This window comes from Colossoma macropomum, unplaced genomic scaffold (assembly GCF_904425465.1).
Source record: "Colossoma macropomum unplaced genomic scaffold, Colossoma_macropomum, whole genome shotgun sequence".
Lineage (NCBI taxonomy): Eukaryota > Metazoa > Chordata > Actinopteri > Characiformes > Serrasalmidae > Colossoma > Colossoma macropomum.
In genome coordinates, this window is record NW_023494786.1 from 11,501,114 (window position 1) to 11,517,950 (window position 16,837).

At 39.2% G+C, this 16,837-nt stretch overlaps 3 protein-coding genes across 9 annotated transcripts in view; all 3 read left to right on the plus strand.

The window, feature by feature from the left end:
- Positions 1 to 7,751, plus strand: part of oafa (OAF homolog a (Drosophila)) — a 30,748-nt gene extending 22,997 nt beyond the window's left edge. For both annotated transcript variants that reach the window (XM_036560896.1, XM_036560902.1), the window contains 3 exons: positions 752 to 886; positions 2,697 to 2,877; positions 5,458 to 7,751. In XM_036560896.1, the coding sequence (XP_036416789.1) occupies positions 752 to 886; positions 2,697 to 2,877; positions 5,458 to 5,732 (591 nt within the window). In that variant the 3' untranslated portion in view covers positions 5,733 to 7,751. The remainder of the gene's footprint in view (positions 1 to 751; positions 887 to 2,696; positions 2,878 to 5,457) is intronic.
- A 1,296-nt stretch (positions 7,752 to 9,047) lies between these two features.
- Positions 9,048 to 13,941, plus strand: tlcd5a (TLC domain containing 5a). Of its 2 annotated transcripts, none has more exons than XM_036560905.1 (3): positions 9,048 to 9,227; positions 11,165 to 11,374; positions 13,052 to 13,941. In XM_036560905.1, exons 2-3 carry the CDS (start codon positions 11,179 to 11,181, stop codon positions 13,582 to 13,584), a joined length of 729 nt encoding a protein of 242 aa, XP_036416798.1. In that variant the 5' UTR covers positions 9,048 to 9,227; positions 11,165 to 11,178; the 3' UTR covers positions 13,585 to 13,941. The 2 variants fall into 2 exon arrangements, with proteins under 2 accessions (XP_036416798.1, XP_036416799.1); XM_036560906.1 differs by lacking the exon at positions 9,048 to 9,227 and adding an exon at positions 10,340 to 11,057.
- A 900-nt stretch (positions 13,942 to 14,841) lies between these two features.
- Positions 14,842 to 16,837, plus strand: part of arhgef12a (Rho guanine nucleotide exchange factor (GEF) 12a) — a 63,139-nt gene continuing 61,143 nt past the window's right edge. For 4 of the 5 annotated variants that reach the window (XR_005006298.1, XR_005006310.1, XR_005006316.1 and 1 more), the window contains exon 1: positions 14,842 to 16,474. Coding sequence is in view for 1 of the 5 variants with exons in the window: in XM_036560908.1 (XP_036416801.1) it covers positions 16,443 to 16,474 (32 nt within the window). In the remaining 4 variants the exon portion in view is untranslated. The remainder of the gene's footprint in view (positions 16,475 to 16,837) is intronic. The other variant, XR_005006304.1, reaches the window with a different exon arrangement.

Here is a 16,837-nt window from a genome sequence, read left to right on the forward strand (position 1 = left end):
AAAGTTTAGTCTTAGAGGTTACATTTTTCTGCTTCTCATGATCCAAATAATCCCAAACACATTCAGTGATGTTGATGTCTGGACTCTGGGGTGGTCAGTCCATTGTTCTGAGAACACCAGCAGCTTCTTTGTTTTTTGTCTCTATTTCGTTTTCTCAGTAAGGGCCTCTACACATCCTTTCAGACTTATTGTGTTGAGTTGTCTTCTCACAGTGGATGGATGCACGTAAACACTTGTAGATTTTTTCAGATCTGAAGCAAGAGTGGAGCTTGATCTTCTCCTCTCTCTCAAAGATGAAAGCTTTAAGTACTGTTTATCTGATAGTGACAGTTTTGGAGGTCTTGTAGGTGTTGCATGGTTGTTAAGAGTCGCATTTTCTCTGTATCTTGTTGGTTTCAGCAGCCAGTAAGTTTTCAGCATATGTCTTCAAGCTTGTTGAAAAGGCGTCCCAGATGGCTCCTCATGAAACTGCTTGAGAGAAAAAAAAAATCTATGAAGCTGCATGAATACAAAGTGGGGGGGCTTTTTTAAAGAGTCCAAAGTAAAATTTAACACTAAACAAAATGTATCCATTGTATAATTGCATGTGTTATGTTATAGTTTTGATGTTTTCAATATTACTGTAAAATGAGGAAATTAATTAATATAAGAAAAACTGTTCTATGAGTTGGTGTATCCTCTTTTTTTGACTGGGACTGTGGCTGACAGTACTGAGGTAAATGGAGTAAAACTGTCTCTCTGTGTTGTGCAGGATGTGAAGATATTCCGGGCATTAATCCTGGGTGAACTGGAAAGAGGACAGAGTCAATACCAGGCCCTGTGCTTCATCACTCGCCTCAACCACAATGAGATCATCCCCAGCGAATCCATGGCCAGACTCCGACAGGTCAGTCCCCTTCTCTAGAGTCCTCCACAGACGGAGAGAAAGGCCAGCAGGGTGCCAGGTTGGCAGGTTGTAGAGACAAGTTGTAATGAACGGCCACAGCTTAACTCCTTAAACTTCACAGACATCCACATGCTAAAGCTTATTTTTAAGTACCTACATGGAAAACAATGTAAAATAATTCTGTAATTATTAGTTATAGGAGTGAGCAATGGACCTCTGGATTAAAGTCATAGGTTGGTTCATATTCAAATCAATATGTTCACAGTTTTCTCCTTGGCCTAGTATAATAGATCAGCCAAGACATATTTCGAGAAGGTTGCTTCCTGTTTTGCAGGGGAGCCATGAAGCTAATGTAGCTAACAAGCAGTTTCACAAGCCAGGCTTCTGTCTTTCATCAGAGAGCCTGTTAGTCACTTTAATGTGGCCGAGAACCATCTAATTTGACCAGAAAGTGTAATTTGACTGATATGCAAAATAACCAGCTACAGACTGTTGTTTTGGTGGGACTATGGGTTTAGGGTGTAGGGGTTAGGGCCGAATGATTTGGGGAAAATATCTAATTTGTGATTTTTCTGACCAATATTGAGATTGTGATATAAATGTGATTATTTAGGAGATTTTAATTACACTGTCAGATAATATAATGTGCAGGTACATTTTTTGTTCATGAAGGTACAAATGATGTAAGTGTCCCCTTAAAGGTGTAACAGTGGTTTTAAGGTCCAACTGTGTACCTTAAATGATTTTTTCTCAGGGAAAAGTAAATATTTGTTTTAGGTTAAATTTCCCCAAAGAAATAAAGTACAAATACATGTACAAAGTACAATGAATAGACATAAAATTGCATTCCTTGCTAATTAATACACTCTTTAATTGCACTCTTTCAAATTTGCTATATTGATTTAAAAACAATCATTCAGCCCTAGTAAGGGAAGGCAAATTCTAACTGGGCTTTTAAAATGAAAAGACTTCTGCATAGGCCTATGCTGGTAACAGTCTTCTAACTATGTAACCGTGTGGAAGATACAGAAATACAGTGGTAGCATGTAAGTTGAATATTAATATTTGTCATATTATAGAACATATGAAAGTGCAGTTCAGTAAAATTTGTGGTTGTAGTATACTGTCCTTTTTAATTTGGCTATGAAACTAATTAATCTAGTAAGAAAGAACCGAATTGTGAATGTAACATGGATTTTACCATCTATAAGTTTGCAGTCACTTAGCCCTTTCCCTTTTTCTCTGAATCTAATTTTGCCTGAGGCCATTTAGAATGACCTGTTTTGCCTGATGAACAAGAGCTGAGACACATTTAACTTGTGTTCTTTCACAAGACCAAAGTAATTCAGTCTGAAACCTGATGCTGTGGTGGGTATTTCATTTACTTGCTACTAAATTCTTTAAAGAAAACTATTGAATAGCTTTTAAAGACATGATGACATGAAATTTACAAACATTTTTTCAATCCAGCGACTATATCTTCCTCCAAAATATTTGGCTAATGTGCAGAGTGGGCAACCGCACCAGAAGTTTGCTTCTAATCAGACAGATTGATCACAGACACGGAATTGCGTACACACGCAAAGTCCAGATAGTTGTGGCCAGCTTAACATGTTGTAGCTATCACAGAGCGTTTTAGACTGAGACTAACTAACAAGTAATGCAAGTTTACAACCCACCAGTTAGCACTGTGTAACCTGCATGGCTAAATCATCACACACTTGTATCAAACTCCGTCTGACTCAAGTGCTGGCTCATGCTGGTCAGCATGCTCTGATTGATCTAATGTTTCTTTGGGTTCTGCATACAGAAAAACCCGCACACCATCCGAGCGGCGGAGGAAAAGAGGGCGACAGAGGCGGTGAGCATGAACGTGGCTGTGAACTTGACACGGGCGTGGCAGCTGAGCACCCACCTCTACAACACGTGCAGCATGGCCCACGAAGCTGTGTACACGCGTGAGGCTGATGTGCGCCATTGGCTGGACACAGGCAAGCAACCTCTAATTACACCCTGCCCAAACCAGCACACTCTAATACAGCACCAACCTACTGCCATTTATGTCTTAAGTATAGTGCAGGCCCAGTCATTTCCGTTCCACAGAGTCAGTATTACAGTCATTACTACATATAGCAAATGCACAAGTGCACAAACATTCATATATCTGGCAGACTGGTTTTATAGCATTGTTTTGCCTACAGTGCAAAGTAAGCACTTTGAAAGAAAATCCGCCGTTGATTAAAGGTGTAGTTTCTCCGAAAGGTAAAGTTTAAGTTTACTTCTTCAATTTTGATGGTAGGTTATGTCCCACAAATTTGGCCTGTACACATAGCAAATATCACTATGTTCACTATGTAATATAGGTAAAAATAGTCACAGCCGCCATGTTGAATCCTGTTTTTTTATGTACTTTGTCAGTTTTTATAGGTAACAGCTCAAATAGAGAATCAGAATTTTTGTATGTTCCCATATTTAAGAACCAGGAGATATCTCAAGTCTCTACTCCACCAGAGGGCACTGTAGAGCCACTCAGAGGTTCTAATTAGCAACACACCCAAATCTGGTTAGTTCATTTGAAACTACACAGCAGGAGATCCATGGATACAAGGATGTAGTGGAAATGAAGCATCCTACATGTAGTTTACTTACTTTTTAGAGGGCTCATAGATCACATTGATGCGATCACTGTGAGCTTAAGAAGAGCTTCTGGGTGACAGACCAACATTACTGTGCACTAACACAAACTTATTCAACTTCCACTGGGTCTGCCTCTGATGAAATCTAGCCTAAATCATTAAACACACACAAAAAATAATAGCATTACTTACCTGTTAACCATGTTTACTGGCTTAAGCAATGTTCTTTTTAAAAAATGTGTTTCTAATTCCTGCTTATAGCAGCCCTACTATGAAGATTATTTATGAAGAGCTTAGTTTTTCATAGCAAGAGCTGCACAGGCAGATGCCTAAGGTGAAGTGCAGACATCTCAAAGGTATTTTGTGATCAGTGTTTGTGTTTACAGTGGCCAGTGAGCAGTTTTGGCATGAAATAGATAGAAGGACTCGATTAAGCTAGCAGGGTAGTGCTCTTACATGCTCACCAAGTCTGAAAATTAAACAAAGAAATATTATGCAACCCCAAGATGTTTCCTGCATTCCACATGCTGTGAAAACATCCAGGCTTCACTGGTAAATAATAGACCTCAGGGATACCAGTTACTTTCATGAGCCAATCACAACATTATGTCTGAAGAGTCCACTTCAAGTAGACCCTCCAAGTAGCCAAGAGTCGACTTTCAGACTCATTTGAGTCCATAAATTAAGTCTTTTGAAGTCGACACCACTTAACTAGTTAATATATTTAGTCCAGCGAAGGAAGCATAGAAAGACTACTGTAGCCATTTACAGGCTACTGCACACCAGATGAGAAGCATCGTGCTGCGTAGTAGATAGTACAAAGCTCTGATAATAATCTAGTTCATTTTACACTCTACTTATAAATTGAATGGACTAAAACTTTCAACATTATTCATCAAATTAATCTTGATTAGTGTCAGCTACCTCAGTCTTCACAAACACAATGTTTTTGAGCTAAAAGCTATGAAATCATTCTTAACGTGACAAGCCTAGCAACATTAGCTGAGCCAATACAGAGGCTTAGCATTTGTCTGTTTAACTTAAAGACTTGCTGGCTTTCTCATTGTAAATTTCAAGCCACGTCAACTGGAGATGGGCGATATGGCAGAATGTAATATCATAATGCTTCAGGAAGTTTTTTTATGATACTTGATACGTCACGATAGTTATGTTTTCTGACGTCTGATAAGTTAAAGTGCCACATTTTAAAAACACTATCAAGAACTATACATTCAAATTACTTGTATTCAACATTTTATTTACTCTGCTGCACTAAATCCAATTAAACAGGACAAATTATGATCTTTTAATCAAACATGCAGATAGGAAGTGGTTTTTAAGTACTGACAGTATCCATAATATGCTCACAAAAGTATATGGTGACATATTGTGATGTACGTTGTCATGATAATGATAAATACTGTCATATTGTTCAGCTGTAATGGTCACCTACTATGGATTTGTGGTCTGAGTCTGGGTTTCATAGAGTACAGTAATAGTGATAATGATACTTAATATCACTTTAGTTGGACATTGGGTTTCATCTGCCTGATGTGTTTGCTATGCGGTATCCTGTAGCCTTTATACTCATATATGGAATCAGTTTATGAAATTTGACTGAAATGCCCATTGCTAATAACAGTATGTCAAATAGTGTTAGACACCACATAAGCAAGTCTATGTGAGATTACTAAACAGCTTGATGCAGTTTGAGGCAACTATGTAATAATACATATGTATAGTATGCAGTTTGCACAGTGCTAATTAGTGGCCAATAGCCTTCATTGCTAAGTTATCTACATGACCTTGTAGCTCTGGTGCTAAACATAAGAAGCAAACTTCAGACGTCGTCATGACATGATTGATTTTTTAAAGTTTTGCTTTAGCTAGAAATCGTCCGAGCTGTGTGTCTGAGCGTGGTGTTGCTGTGTGCAGGTGTGGAGGGCTCCATGTTTGAGATCCTGCCGCAGGGTGTGGAGGTTCCTGACCTGCAGAGCTGTCGCTCAGTGAAGGATCTGTGGCAGCCGTGCTCCTGCAGCTACAGCCTGAGACTGGAGTGGTACCCCTGCCTGCTCAAATACTGCCGTAACCGCGACGCCGTGGGCCGCGGCACTCCCTACAAGTGCGGCATTAAAAGCTGCAGCAAAGGCTACAACTTCACCTACTATACCCCTCACAAACACCTCTGCCTGTGGGAAGAAGAGACCTAGCATTGATGGGCTCTATATCTACAGCCAGGACAATGCTTATTTTAACATTTCTTTCCCTTGAAATCCTCTTATTTATGATCAGGCCTCTGGATTTCGGTTTAGCCCTGGGCCGTTTAAGATGGGGCCGCTGAGATTATATGTGGCTCCTAAAGTCTGATGCCTTGAGTTCGAGATAAGATGAGGAGCAGCTTTGTCTCTGTGCAAACGGTGCCGTTCATGTGTCCCTCCAGTACAGTTGTGCTTTTCTGGAAATCTTTAGACCTTTTCCCGTTAATTAGCTCTTCGAGTCACATTAGAACTGGATGAGCATCTACAGAACCAACACAAACTGTTCTGTAGACCAAAACAGACTGGGATGAGATAACTGTGAATCAGTCAATAATAATGCAACAAGCTAGAATCTGCCGATTAGCTGGATCATGTTCAGTCAGGTTGCCGAGCTATTTTTTTTTTTCTGAACCTGGTGTTATTTATTGTTTTGCTGTGGGAAATTACTGAAGAAACTAATGCACATGTTTGGAAAGAAACCCGTTTCTTATTTTCGTTGGAACACTTTGTTGCCTTGTGACATTGTAATCAGATGACACTTGAGAGCGCTCTCACGTTTTGTGGATGTTATGGATTCACACCATTTTGAGATTTTTGTTGGGGTTTTTCCCAGGTTTTGAGATTTTTGTTGCTAATGTTTTTGGTGCCAGCTGAAATTCACACTTCATCAGATCGTTAAGTATCTGTCCATCACTCACAATGAGCAGAGGGCATTTGTCATCACAGTCACAGATGGTATATGTCCATCTTTGCAGATCTGTGGGCCTTTTGTTAAGTTTTTAGGGGCATTTCATCAGTATTTTGCCTTTGTAGTTTATATATAAGCAGCACAGATTAAGGATTTTTTTTCCATCAGGGATGTAAGCATCTATTTTAAGCCTTATGAAAAACCAAAATAATGTCTGCAGTGCTGTGTTTTTAGTAAAACAATACGGCAATATTACCGCAACAGTTGGAAGTCTTTATCAAATTGCACCCAACACTGCCATCTCCTGGTTACACAGAAAAATACTGCTAAGACTCAGACTCCGTACAGTTTAAAGGGCCCATGTCCTACATTTCTCTTGTGTTTTATATTTTATCCTGAATTCCTTTTAGAACATTTGTGTTGTTTTTATGAGCCAAAAACAGTCATTATTCATTTTTTACATGAGAATTTCCCCAACCTCTTTATCTCTACGAATTAATCATGATGGTTTTCTTACTGTGCCTTTAAGACTGATGTATGTAAATGGACTCTGTTCTGATTGGCTGCCCTGTTTTGTGCCTCCAAGCGGAAACACTTTCTAGAACTTAAGCATTAATGAGAGGATAAACTGTTGTAGGCTGAACGGGTGGCTATATGTGAACACGTCAGATTTTGTGACATCACAAACACAGTGATTCAGAATGGGTTGTTTTTGCAGGTTAGTTTCCATAAACTGTATGGACTGTTAAGACTGAAAAGTGAACAGAACATTTTGAGACTTTAACAGTGTTAATAACATTGTTAACCCTATAAAATCTGTGTTTCCAATATATGGGCCCTTCAGCTGAAAACCGCCAATCAGAACTAATGAAATTAATAACTGTACCTCAAGCTTAAAAAGTTGACGTTATCAAGCAGGACCAAATTTACAACATGATTATTACTGAGAGTAGGAGCTTTGCATTTCCTTCCCAGGAGTTTGTCAGTTCTTCACAGCGTAACTTGTATTACTGTTAAAATAGTCGTCCATGGTACTAAAAAAGTCTGAATCGCTTTAACCTGTCACACAAAATGAGGGAGTGATGAAAGCTGACTGCCCAGTTAAGTTTAACTGACCTTAAAAGATTAAGTGCCTTAATGCTTCAGTGTTTACTGATTCTTTTATGGATAAACATAAAATAAAGAAATAAAGTGTCAAAATTATTTTTCTATGAAAATGTTGGATACAAATATGAATGTGAAGTAATAATTTGAAATAAAATTTATATTCCGTAAATGACAAAGCTGTTGTTTTGGTTTGTGTGAGAAAATTACTTAAGATATTTTGTCTAGATAATACATATCTATCTTTGTCAGCGTGTTTTTCTTTTTTTACAAATGGAAAAGCTTGGACATTTTTTCAGCAGTATGTCCTACCCCTCAAATGGTCCTACTGAGCATGTACACATCATTCGCACATCGTAGAAACTTTGTGTTTCAAATGTTTTATTGTGTTTTTAATGTTAATTTAGTACACTGTAATCTCACATTTTGCTTTAACTCAAATAAATGTCTGTTGTATATAAAACATAAAATAGTTGAGTAATATGTGAGATATTAGATGTATATAATTTAAGGGAGCATTTTGATAATTTTGTACGTTCAAATGGCATTTTTGAGATGAATTTAGTTTAGTCTTTTGCCATTAGCAGCTTTGAAACCACCAAAAAAAAAAAGAAAAAGAAAATGCACTGCTGTTAATTTTAATCGTTTTTCTCTCAATGTTACTCAACACATTTGTGGAATGATATGGAACTATGTAAGCTGTATTGTTTCAATGAAATACAGTGATGTTTATGTCAACACAGTCTTGTTTTGTGAAAACTTACACATTTAAAAATGATGGTTCTTCTTTAGTAAAGAAAATGGTTCGACATCTTTGCATGATTAAAGTGTTGTTTGCACCGTGAGTGTTTGTCAGACTGATGGAGAATGTGTTGTATACGGTTCTATATAGCACCGAGAAGGATTCTTCTGTTGTTACAAGCTTGACTCACAGAACAGTAAAAGAACACTTTTAGTGCTATGTAGAACCCCTTTCAGAAAGGTTCTATGAAGACCATCTACAGCACATTCTCCATCAATTTTGAAGAACTCTTTCACTGTGCTAAGAACCCTTTAATCATGCAAGGGTTCTTTGAGTGTTCATGGTTCTATATAGAACCATTTTCTTTTCTAAAGAACCCGTAAAGAATCATCATTTTCAAGAGTGTACTTCTTTCCCTTTGGCTCCTGGCTCTGACAGCAGCTCCATATGTGAGCTTATTTGGGCTAACAGTGCACAGACTCGACTTACCATCACTACTTATTCCTAATAAAGTGATTTAGTCTATCAAAATAGTATTCTTTTAATGCTGGTAACCTTTTCTGATAATTATACAGCCCGTCTCAAATAAGTACTGGGCATTTCGACAAGGACAGCAAAGAGAGCTCCATCTTGTCTCTTGCATGTCCACACCGCTAGGGGTCGCGATGCCATTAGGATCAGTCCACTATCCCGGCTCTTATCTTTGCCTGTCTGTTGTCCGCCTCGCTGAGCCGCAGCTGTAGGTGGAGAAGGCGAATGTGGCTTTTGTTCGCCTGTGGAGCTCCGCGCTGTCTCTGGTGATGGCGGAGCTGCGGCCGCGCTGCGGGCTGCAGGAGCCGCGCTGTGGCCGAGAGCGCTGATGGACACGGCGGCCTGAGGGGCTCCAAAAACACCGCCAGCTCATGGTGCCAGGGTGGGTTTCCTTTGATACAGTTTGATTATTTACGGGTCATTTTTCAGTGTTTCACACGCCATTTCTGAGCGTTTCTATTCGAACATCATATATCAGTAATTTCTTCATTTCGTATCGAATATAATTGGTACATAATTAGCAGGCTGCTAATAAGCTCCAAAATCGTGTTAAAACGGCTAAAGCTAATTGATAGATGCGCAGATACATACAGAATAACATGTAATAGCTAATATGTTTTAGCTACGGCTGTTAGCGCAGTTACATTTCGTTTATATGCGTATTTAATGTGTATATAAGCAGGTAAAAGTGAGTAAAATCAGTCCACCTGAGAATATCAGTATATGTAGTTCTCCTTAATACATACACACTACTGTTCAAACGTGTGGAATCATTAATAATTTATGTTAACATATACAGTGTAGACAGAAACTCTAAGCTACACTCTTAAAAAAGGTGGTCCGTAAAGAGAAAAGGTTCTAAACAGTTCTAAATGGTTCTTAAATAGTTCTTTGCGTGCTAGAAAGTCCTTTTAAAAGTGGTTCTATGTAGCACCAAAAAGGGTTCTCCTGTTGTTACCATGTCAAGCTTGTAACAATAGCAGAACCCTTTTGGTGCTATATAGAACCACTTTCAATAAGGTTCTATATAGAACCATGTATGACACCTCCATCAGTCTGGTGAACCATTTCACCATGCAAAACATTGAAGCATTTAAGCATGAAATGGTTCTATATAGAACTCATGATTCTAAATAGAACCAGTGCCTTTACTGAAGAACCCTTGACGAACCATTTTAAGTGTAGACACCAGAAGGCATTTCAAAGGAAAGCCAAAAGCTCTTCAGTGATAGTTAATATTCTGTAATTATCTATTTATAGTAATCTCTTGCTACGTTTCCTGGCGTTGATCAACATGTGGCATTCTGGATATTAATTTAGTACTAATCTTAGTATTAGTTCATTTTCAAAGTTATACAGCTTTCTTAATCGTCAAGCAGTCCTCTAAAGCTCTGTTCATGTTGTTGGAAATAGCTAACATTACCTTTTACAGCTTCCTGCAGATTAGTTAATTATTAATCCATAACCTTGCACAGTGGAAGCTTCATAACAGAATCATTTAGCTTTATAATAGCATCGGTTTATACATTTAACTGTAATATTATTTTTGATTTGATTTTATTGAAAACATTGTTGACATTTGAGTGACATTTTTGACATTTTTGAATTGTGATTCCAAACCCTTGAACTAGCCTATATACACAAACATATGTGAGTGGGTGTGACAGATACTGTTATCAGACTTGAAACACTTCAGGCTGTTGTTCTCTGGTGCTCCGCCTCCCCTGCATACTGTTCTGAACAGCCTGTTGAATCTGTTGCACTTCTGTGTACATGAATCCATCTGGACATATTTTGTAAAGTACTCACATATTTTGAAGTCTGGCTGGCATTTGATCACTCCCACAATTTCAACAATGCATATTTACAGCATATCTGTCATAACTACACAGATGCCTCTTGCCCTGTAATGATAGCTATAGGCTGGACTGCTGCTCAGTGTTGGCCTACAGGGTTTAAAATGGTTCATGTCAAACTGGAACATCGCTTTTCTTATGTGAGACTCACTGCTGTCTCTGAGCTTGCCACAGTTACCTTTAGTCTAGTTTTGACATGAGCTGAAGTGAGCCAGGTTTTAATCGTTTCTCAATGCATGATGTGCAACCCTGTTGTGTTCCTTCATGCATGGGAGTGGTTTTAGAAGTAAGGCAAAGTGTCCCTCTCTTAAAACAGCAGAATTTGGGTGATTTACTGAAAGCTTTGAGGGTTTAAAGTAAGTATTCTCATAAATATTAAACTTAGCACAGTTAACATTGCCATGCTTTTTGGTTATTTGAATTTGAGCACCCAAAAGCTCATTAAAATGGATCAAAATTTCAGCCCACAGCGTCAAGATGTCACCGCTGGTTCTTGGAGTTGGTGCTTGCTTAGCCGGGTGGATCGCTCTTTATGCTCTGCTCTGCTACACAAATGGCTCTTGTGGCTATGAATGGAACTGTCGGCTGGTTACACTGTTCCACGGAATCCTGGCAATCTGCATAACTGCCTACATAGGCTACATAGATGGACCTTGGCCTTTCAGCTACCCAGGTAAAAAAAATCTAATAGATGTGCATACAATCATATCTCTCTGTTTTATGTGTTAGCCAGAGACGGCCCAACCCTGTACAGTCTACTAAGATTAAATTCAAGCCTAATTGTGTGACATTAGAAAGAGCTAGGTAAGGCATATTAAATGTCACAGATCTACCAGTTTAATCGCACAGTCTCTCCAAAGGTGGCGATTTTGAAATACTAGAATCAGTTATAATCGGTGATAAGATTTCTTGATGAACTATCAATGATCAGTTATCAATTTGCATATTTTAAATTTCCTACTGGGCTCTCTTACAGCAAGACAGTGCGTCTCGTACAGAGCATTTTTGAAGGCTTTTAACAGGCTCTCTTGTTTATCTTTTTCTAATCATGTATTTTTAAATCTTTAAATCTTTAAAAAGGCATGGTTTTGTCTTTTTATAAAAACCCTGATAACTCATCATTTAAATAATATACTCATCATTTAAATAATATATTCAGTACAGTAATATACAGTAATATTCAATAAATTATGTGACCGTTGTGTGAAATTTGATAATTGATATTAGTATGGTTTGATTTTAAAGGAGGGCACTACAATAAAGGTAAAGAATCCTTGTGAGGTCAGATATTAACTGAGAGATGTTAGCTTTAGATTAGAAACACACTGCAGGGTGGTGGACTTGGATTGGGCAATTTTTTCCCAAACTTGGGCTGTTTTTTCAAGAATCACAAATGGTGATTTTGAGTAGGATTGAGCAGTTTGCTAATATCTGTCTTTATTGAGTCACAATGTGCTTTTCTGAACATACCGTGAGTATCTTTAGTACTTAAACAGCACTGACCAATTGCATGTTCCATGTGAAAGAGAGCATAATTAGGCCTGTTTAATTGGATTCAGTTCAGTGCTGTATGTGAAGCATTAAACAAAATTAATTGTATTGATAGTTTGATATAAAAAGTGCCACTAGTGGTTCTTTTTTGTCTTTTCCAACTAAACATTAGAAAAACAAAAGATCATATGCATACAATGTACCATGAAAATGTCTTGAAGTGTTGTGATATTATACACTATATGTTTAAAAGTATTGAGGCACCCTTTCAAATGAGTAAATTCAGCTACTTTCAGGTGCACTCAAAATACTGACACAGCTGATCAATTGCATGCACACAGCTTGAATGATTGTCATAAAAAAAAGCATTGACCAATAGAACAGGGCACTCTGGAGCAGCAGCACATGAGCGTAAGATCACCATTCCCAATGCCAAGCATCTGCTAGAGGGGTATAAAGCCCCCAGCTTTGAGCAGTGGAGCAGTGAAACTGTTTTCTAGAGTGATGGAGCTCCATCCGGTACCGCTAAGTTGGAGGGACTTCCCTTTACTTACTCTTATTGTAGTTTGTGATCTAGAACTGATCATCTAACATCTGTATCTCCCTTAAGCTTTTGTGGTTGAATGCAATCCAATTCTCACAGCAATGTTCCATGGTGTAAACCATTCCCAGAGGATTACTGTTACTTGAAGGCTGTTACTGTAGCAAAGAGAGGACAAAAACCCCTAAACTTATCCTTAATTTCTAAAAAAAAAAAAACATTGGATGAATATAGTGACATATAGTGTATTTTTGTCATATTTTGTCATATCGTCCACCCTTATTACTTTTTTCCCTCTTATTTGTTTCTCATTTTCAGGAACAAAGAACACCACCCTCCAAATCTCAGCTATGGTGCTCAGTCTGGGTTACTTCATCTTTGACATGGGCTGGTGCGTGTACTTTCAGACGGAGGGCTTGGTGATGCTGGCCCACCACACTGTGAGCATTCTGGGTATGCTGCTGACCCTGTGGCTGGGCGAGTCTGGCATCGAGGCGTGCGCTGTCATCTTCGGCAGCGAGATCACCAACCCCCTGCTGCAGACGCGCTGGTTCCTGAAGCACTCAGGCCGCTACGACACCTTCCTGGGTGACCTGGTGGACGTCCTGTTTGTGCTCTTGTTCGTGATCATGCGAGTGTTCGTGGGTGGCGCCATGCTGTACTGTGAGCTGATCTCACCGAGGCCAAAGTTCTTCATCAAGTGCGGCGGTGTAGCCATGTACGTTCTGTCGTGGATATTCGTGGTCGACATCACCCGTTTTGCCTACCATAAAAGCAGCGTAAAGTACAAGCGCTGGAAGAGCCGTCATGTACAGGCTGATGTCAACGGCCAAGAGATTAAGAGGGAATAAGAGAGCTCTCCTCAAACTAAAGAGACTGCCTCCAGTTTCTCAACTTGGACATCATTCCTACCAGCGAATACATCTCTGCAGCTGTTAAATGTTTACTTGTTCTCAGACATGATTTTGTCTAACCTGATTAACATTTTTTATGACTATGTAAACGTCATTGCCACACACTGGCTTTTATTTGTGGTAAATACATAGTACTTGTATTGCTTAATTGTTATTAAGCCACACTGAAATGTTTTGATAGACTTTTTTAACTTGTGCAATATTACAAAGTCATCACAAAATATGACACATTTTAAGTTTTTTTTTTAAACAGATGACTAAAACTAATAAAAATGCTAATGAAAGCAAAAATGATTATGCTGTTGTGTATTTATTTTGGTGCTGGGAGCAGCATAACATTTTAGTTTTATACTAATATTATAGTTTCAAACTGTGAATGAGATGTCTGGGCGTTACATTAAGAGGTGGGCAGTAACTGGATGTATTCAGTTACATACACTTAAGCAAAATTGTGATGGATTTGTATTTGGAAATTTATATTTTTACTTCTACTCAAGTATATTTGTGAGGAAAATAAATATCTTAGCCACTTGCTTTCTACTACTAGTTCTCTTTGTGCTTGGTTTCATTTTGCCCGGGAGGTGAGAGCACCTGGACTGCTTTGCTGTTGTTCAGACCTCATTTTCATGTTTTTGCATTTCATTTCATATCAGAACAACCGCAAAGAGAAGAATGAGGCTTAAGCAAACTTCAGCTGCAGACAGATGCAGCATGTACTAAAAGGCTCCACTTCAACCTTTTACTTTTGTACTTCTTCTCAAATTGCTTCCGCTAGGCTACATTTGCAACCCTAGGACTTTCAATGAAGTAACAAATACTTTTACCTTAACACACCCACTTTATCTCAATAATGGACTGTTTATGAGCTGATGAGTTGGATCAGGTGTGTTGGGAGCAGGGAAAACACTAAAAAGTGCAGGGCAGTAGGCATCCAGGACCAGGGATGAGAAATACTGATCCAGCCATCTCTAAAGATAAAACATGAGGTCTTCAGTGTGTTGCCAGCAATTCAAGGGCTTTTAGCTTGTAGTGTTTTAGGTGCCCATGAGATGGCAACCTAACACAGATATTCCTGACTGCATCTTCAATCAAGGTATATCAATGGACTCGATTTCAGAAGTCCGAGTATAGTTATTTGATATATGTAGACCTACTTAAACGTAAAATATATAGAGGACGACCGAGTGTTTTTTTGGATATAAGTATAGTTAACATTTTTTTCGTCAACGTGTGTTTTAAAAAGCATAGCCAGTGATGTTTATGAACTATTTTTAATTTTTAAGTTTTAATATTCACTTTGTTTATTTTCGAATGTGTTGATGGTATCTCGCACTGTATTTATGTACCTGGTTAACTTTTGAAGCAGGTTTGATTCCAGCGGGCTTGGTGATTTGGTGAGAAGCAGTGAGGTTCATCTGCTGAATGCCTGTGGCTGTCTGGGCTGAAGCGCACTCCGCTGCAGGACTCATATCAGAGTGGACTGGAGAAACATGGACGGAGAGCCCACGACGCTTCGGACTGTATGGACCTCACAGAAATCCTAACTGGAAAGCAGAAAAGTGTCTGGAAGCGGCTTACTGCGGATGCGTCTCGTCGTATAAACGCTACGTTAGTTAGGAGTTTGTTTCTGCGCGCTTTTCGCTGTGTTTTCTCTCAGGACGAGCAGAGCAGCTTCTCTTCAACTGAGTCGAGTTTTGGCTGCGCTTGATGGAAAATCTGCGGTGGCATCAGCCGGGACTTCACTAAAGACTGCCGTCTGACTACCCTGCTAACGTGCGAGACCGCATGGATACTTCCTTTTATCGTTCCACCCGTGGACTGGTACACGTCTGAAAAACTGGTGTCAGTTTTTATCCGTTTTTTGGAGGGGAAAAATCTCCCGGCTCCGCAGTAACTAAGTGTCTTTAGCAAGTGAGGATGCTAGCCAGAGTTAGCTAGCTTTAGCTTCAGTAACGTTAGCTACCGTCGCTCGGTTCACTGTTAGGCCTCGTAATTTACAATGAAGACTGCAGTTACTCTGTGAACGGCTGGGCTCAGTAGAGTGAGGGAACAGTTTAATTTCGAAAAAGCTTTTTAAATTTTGCTTTTTTTCCCTTCAAAGTCAGCAGAGGAGTGTTCGTGGACCTGTAGAGAAACTACAGGCTAACTGCACATTAGTGGAAATTTCTTGTAACGGCTCGTCTGACATAGCTAGTTGGAAAATAGTTGAATAGTTAACGTTAACCTAACTATTTTATCCGTTCCTCGATTAACAATAACGTTAGCTCACTTTGTTTCTTTTCCTCGAAGTTATTTCTCCACTTTAGAGGAATAAAAAAACAGTACAGTTTCAGATATAAGTAACTTCAGAGGTGTTTCGGGTACGCGTTTTGAATCCAGGTTTATAAGCTAACGTTACTTGTAGTTTTTAGTGCGGCTGTTGGGTAAATCAATGCACGTTACTGTTACTGTACATTTTCTTTGTTGTATTCGGTGCTAGGTTTCGTTCTCAGACATCTAATTGTTCATGCAGGGATTTTGGAAAATGTGTAACTCGGGATAACATCGTCAGACTGCTTATTTTCCTCACGTCGTCCAGTTTTTCTAGTTTTACTTTTTCAGTGTTTGGTCAGTTGGTTGAGGACGGTACAGTAGTTTCAGTATAAGTCCGGTCCGGTTAGTAAATACAGTCTAGACTGCCGTGTGTGGAGACGAGCTGTCCAAAAGAACTGATGCTCAAGTCCTGACGCTCTCCTCTGTACTTACAAACATGCCAGTTGGATGTAAATCTCATAAAAACTGAAAACAGAAGCCCAATGAGCGACACACAGCCAACAGTGACGGAGAGGTAAGCGCTGTTTAACATTCACCACATATAGTGGTGTGACCACATACAGATGCTGGTGTCTTTTAGTTGTGTAGTTGTAGTTTTAGTAATGAGCTCACTGAGATGTCAAATAAAACCTCGCTGGGTTTCTGATGTTATTGCAGGGATACACATTTGTATGCTTGTGGGTGCAGCCTGCCTACAGCTGGTGCTGCTGCAGGCACTGGGCAGCTTGCTCCTAGTTCATGTTGATTTATGGACACTAGGCAAGGCCTGCACATTGGTGCATAGCAGCCCTTCACTGAGCTGGGCGCCCAGGGCTCTCAGAATTTGCTTGATGGTGTCATACTTTATGGGATTTGCATGCAAACCACATTAAGTGTA

What these genes read in the sequence shown, in the direction of transcription:
- tlcd5a (XM_036560905.1), top strand. Translation starts at nt 11,179, where the DNA reads ATGTCACCGCTGGTTCTTGGAGTTGGTGCTTGCTTAGCCGGGTGGATC. An exon ending in TTGGCCTTTCAGCTACCCAG is followed by an intron (nt 11,375 to 13,051) that starts GTAAAAAAAATC and finishes TCTCATTTTCAG; the next exon opens with GAACAAAGAACACCACCCTC.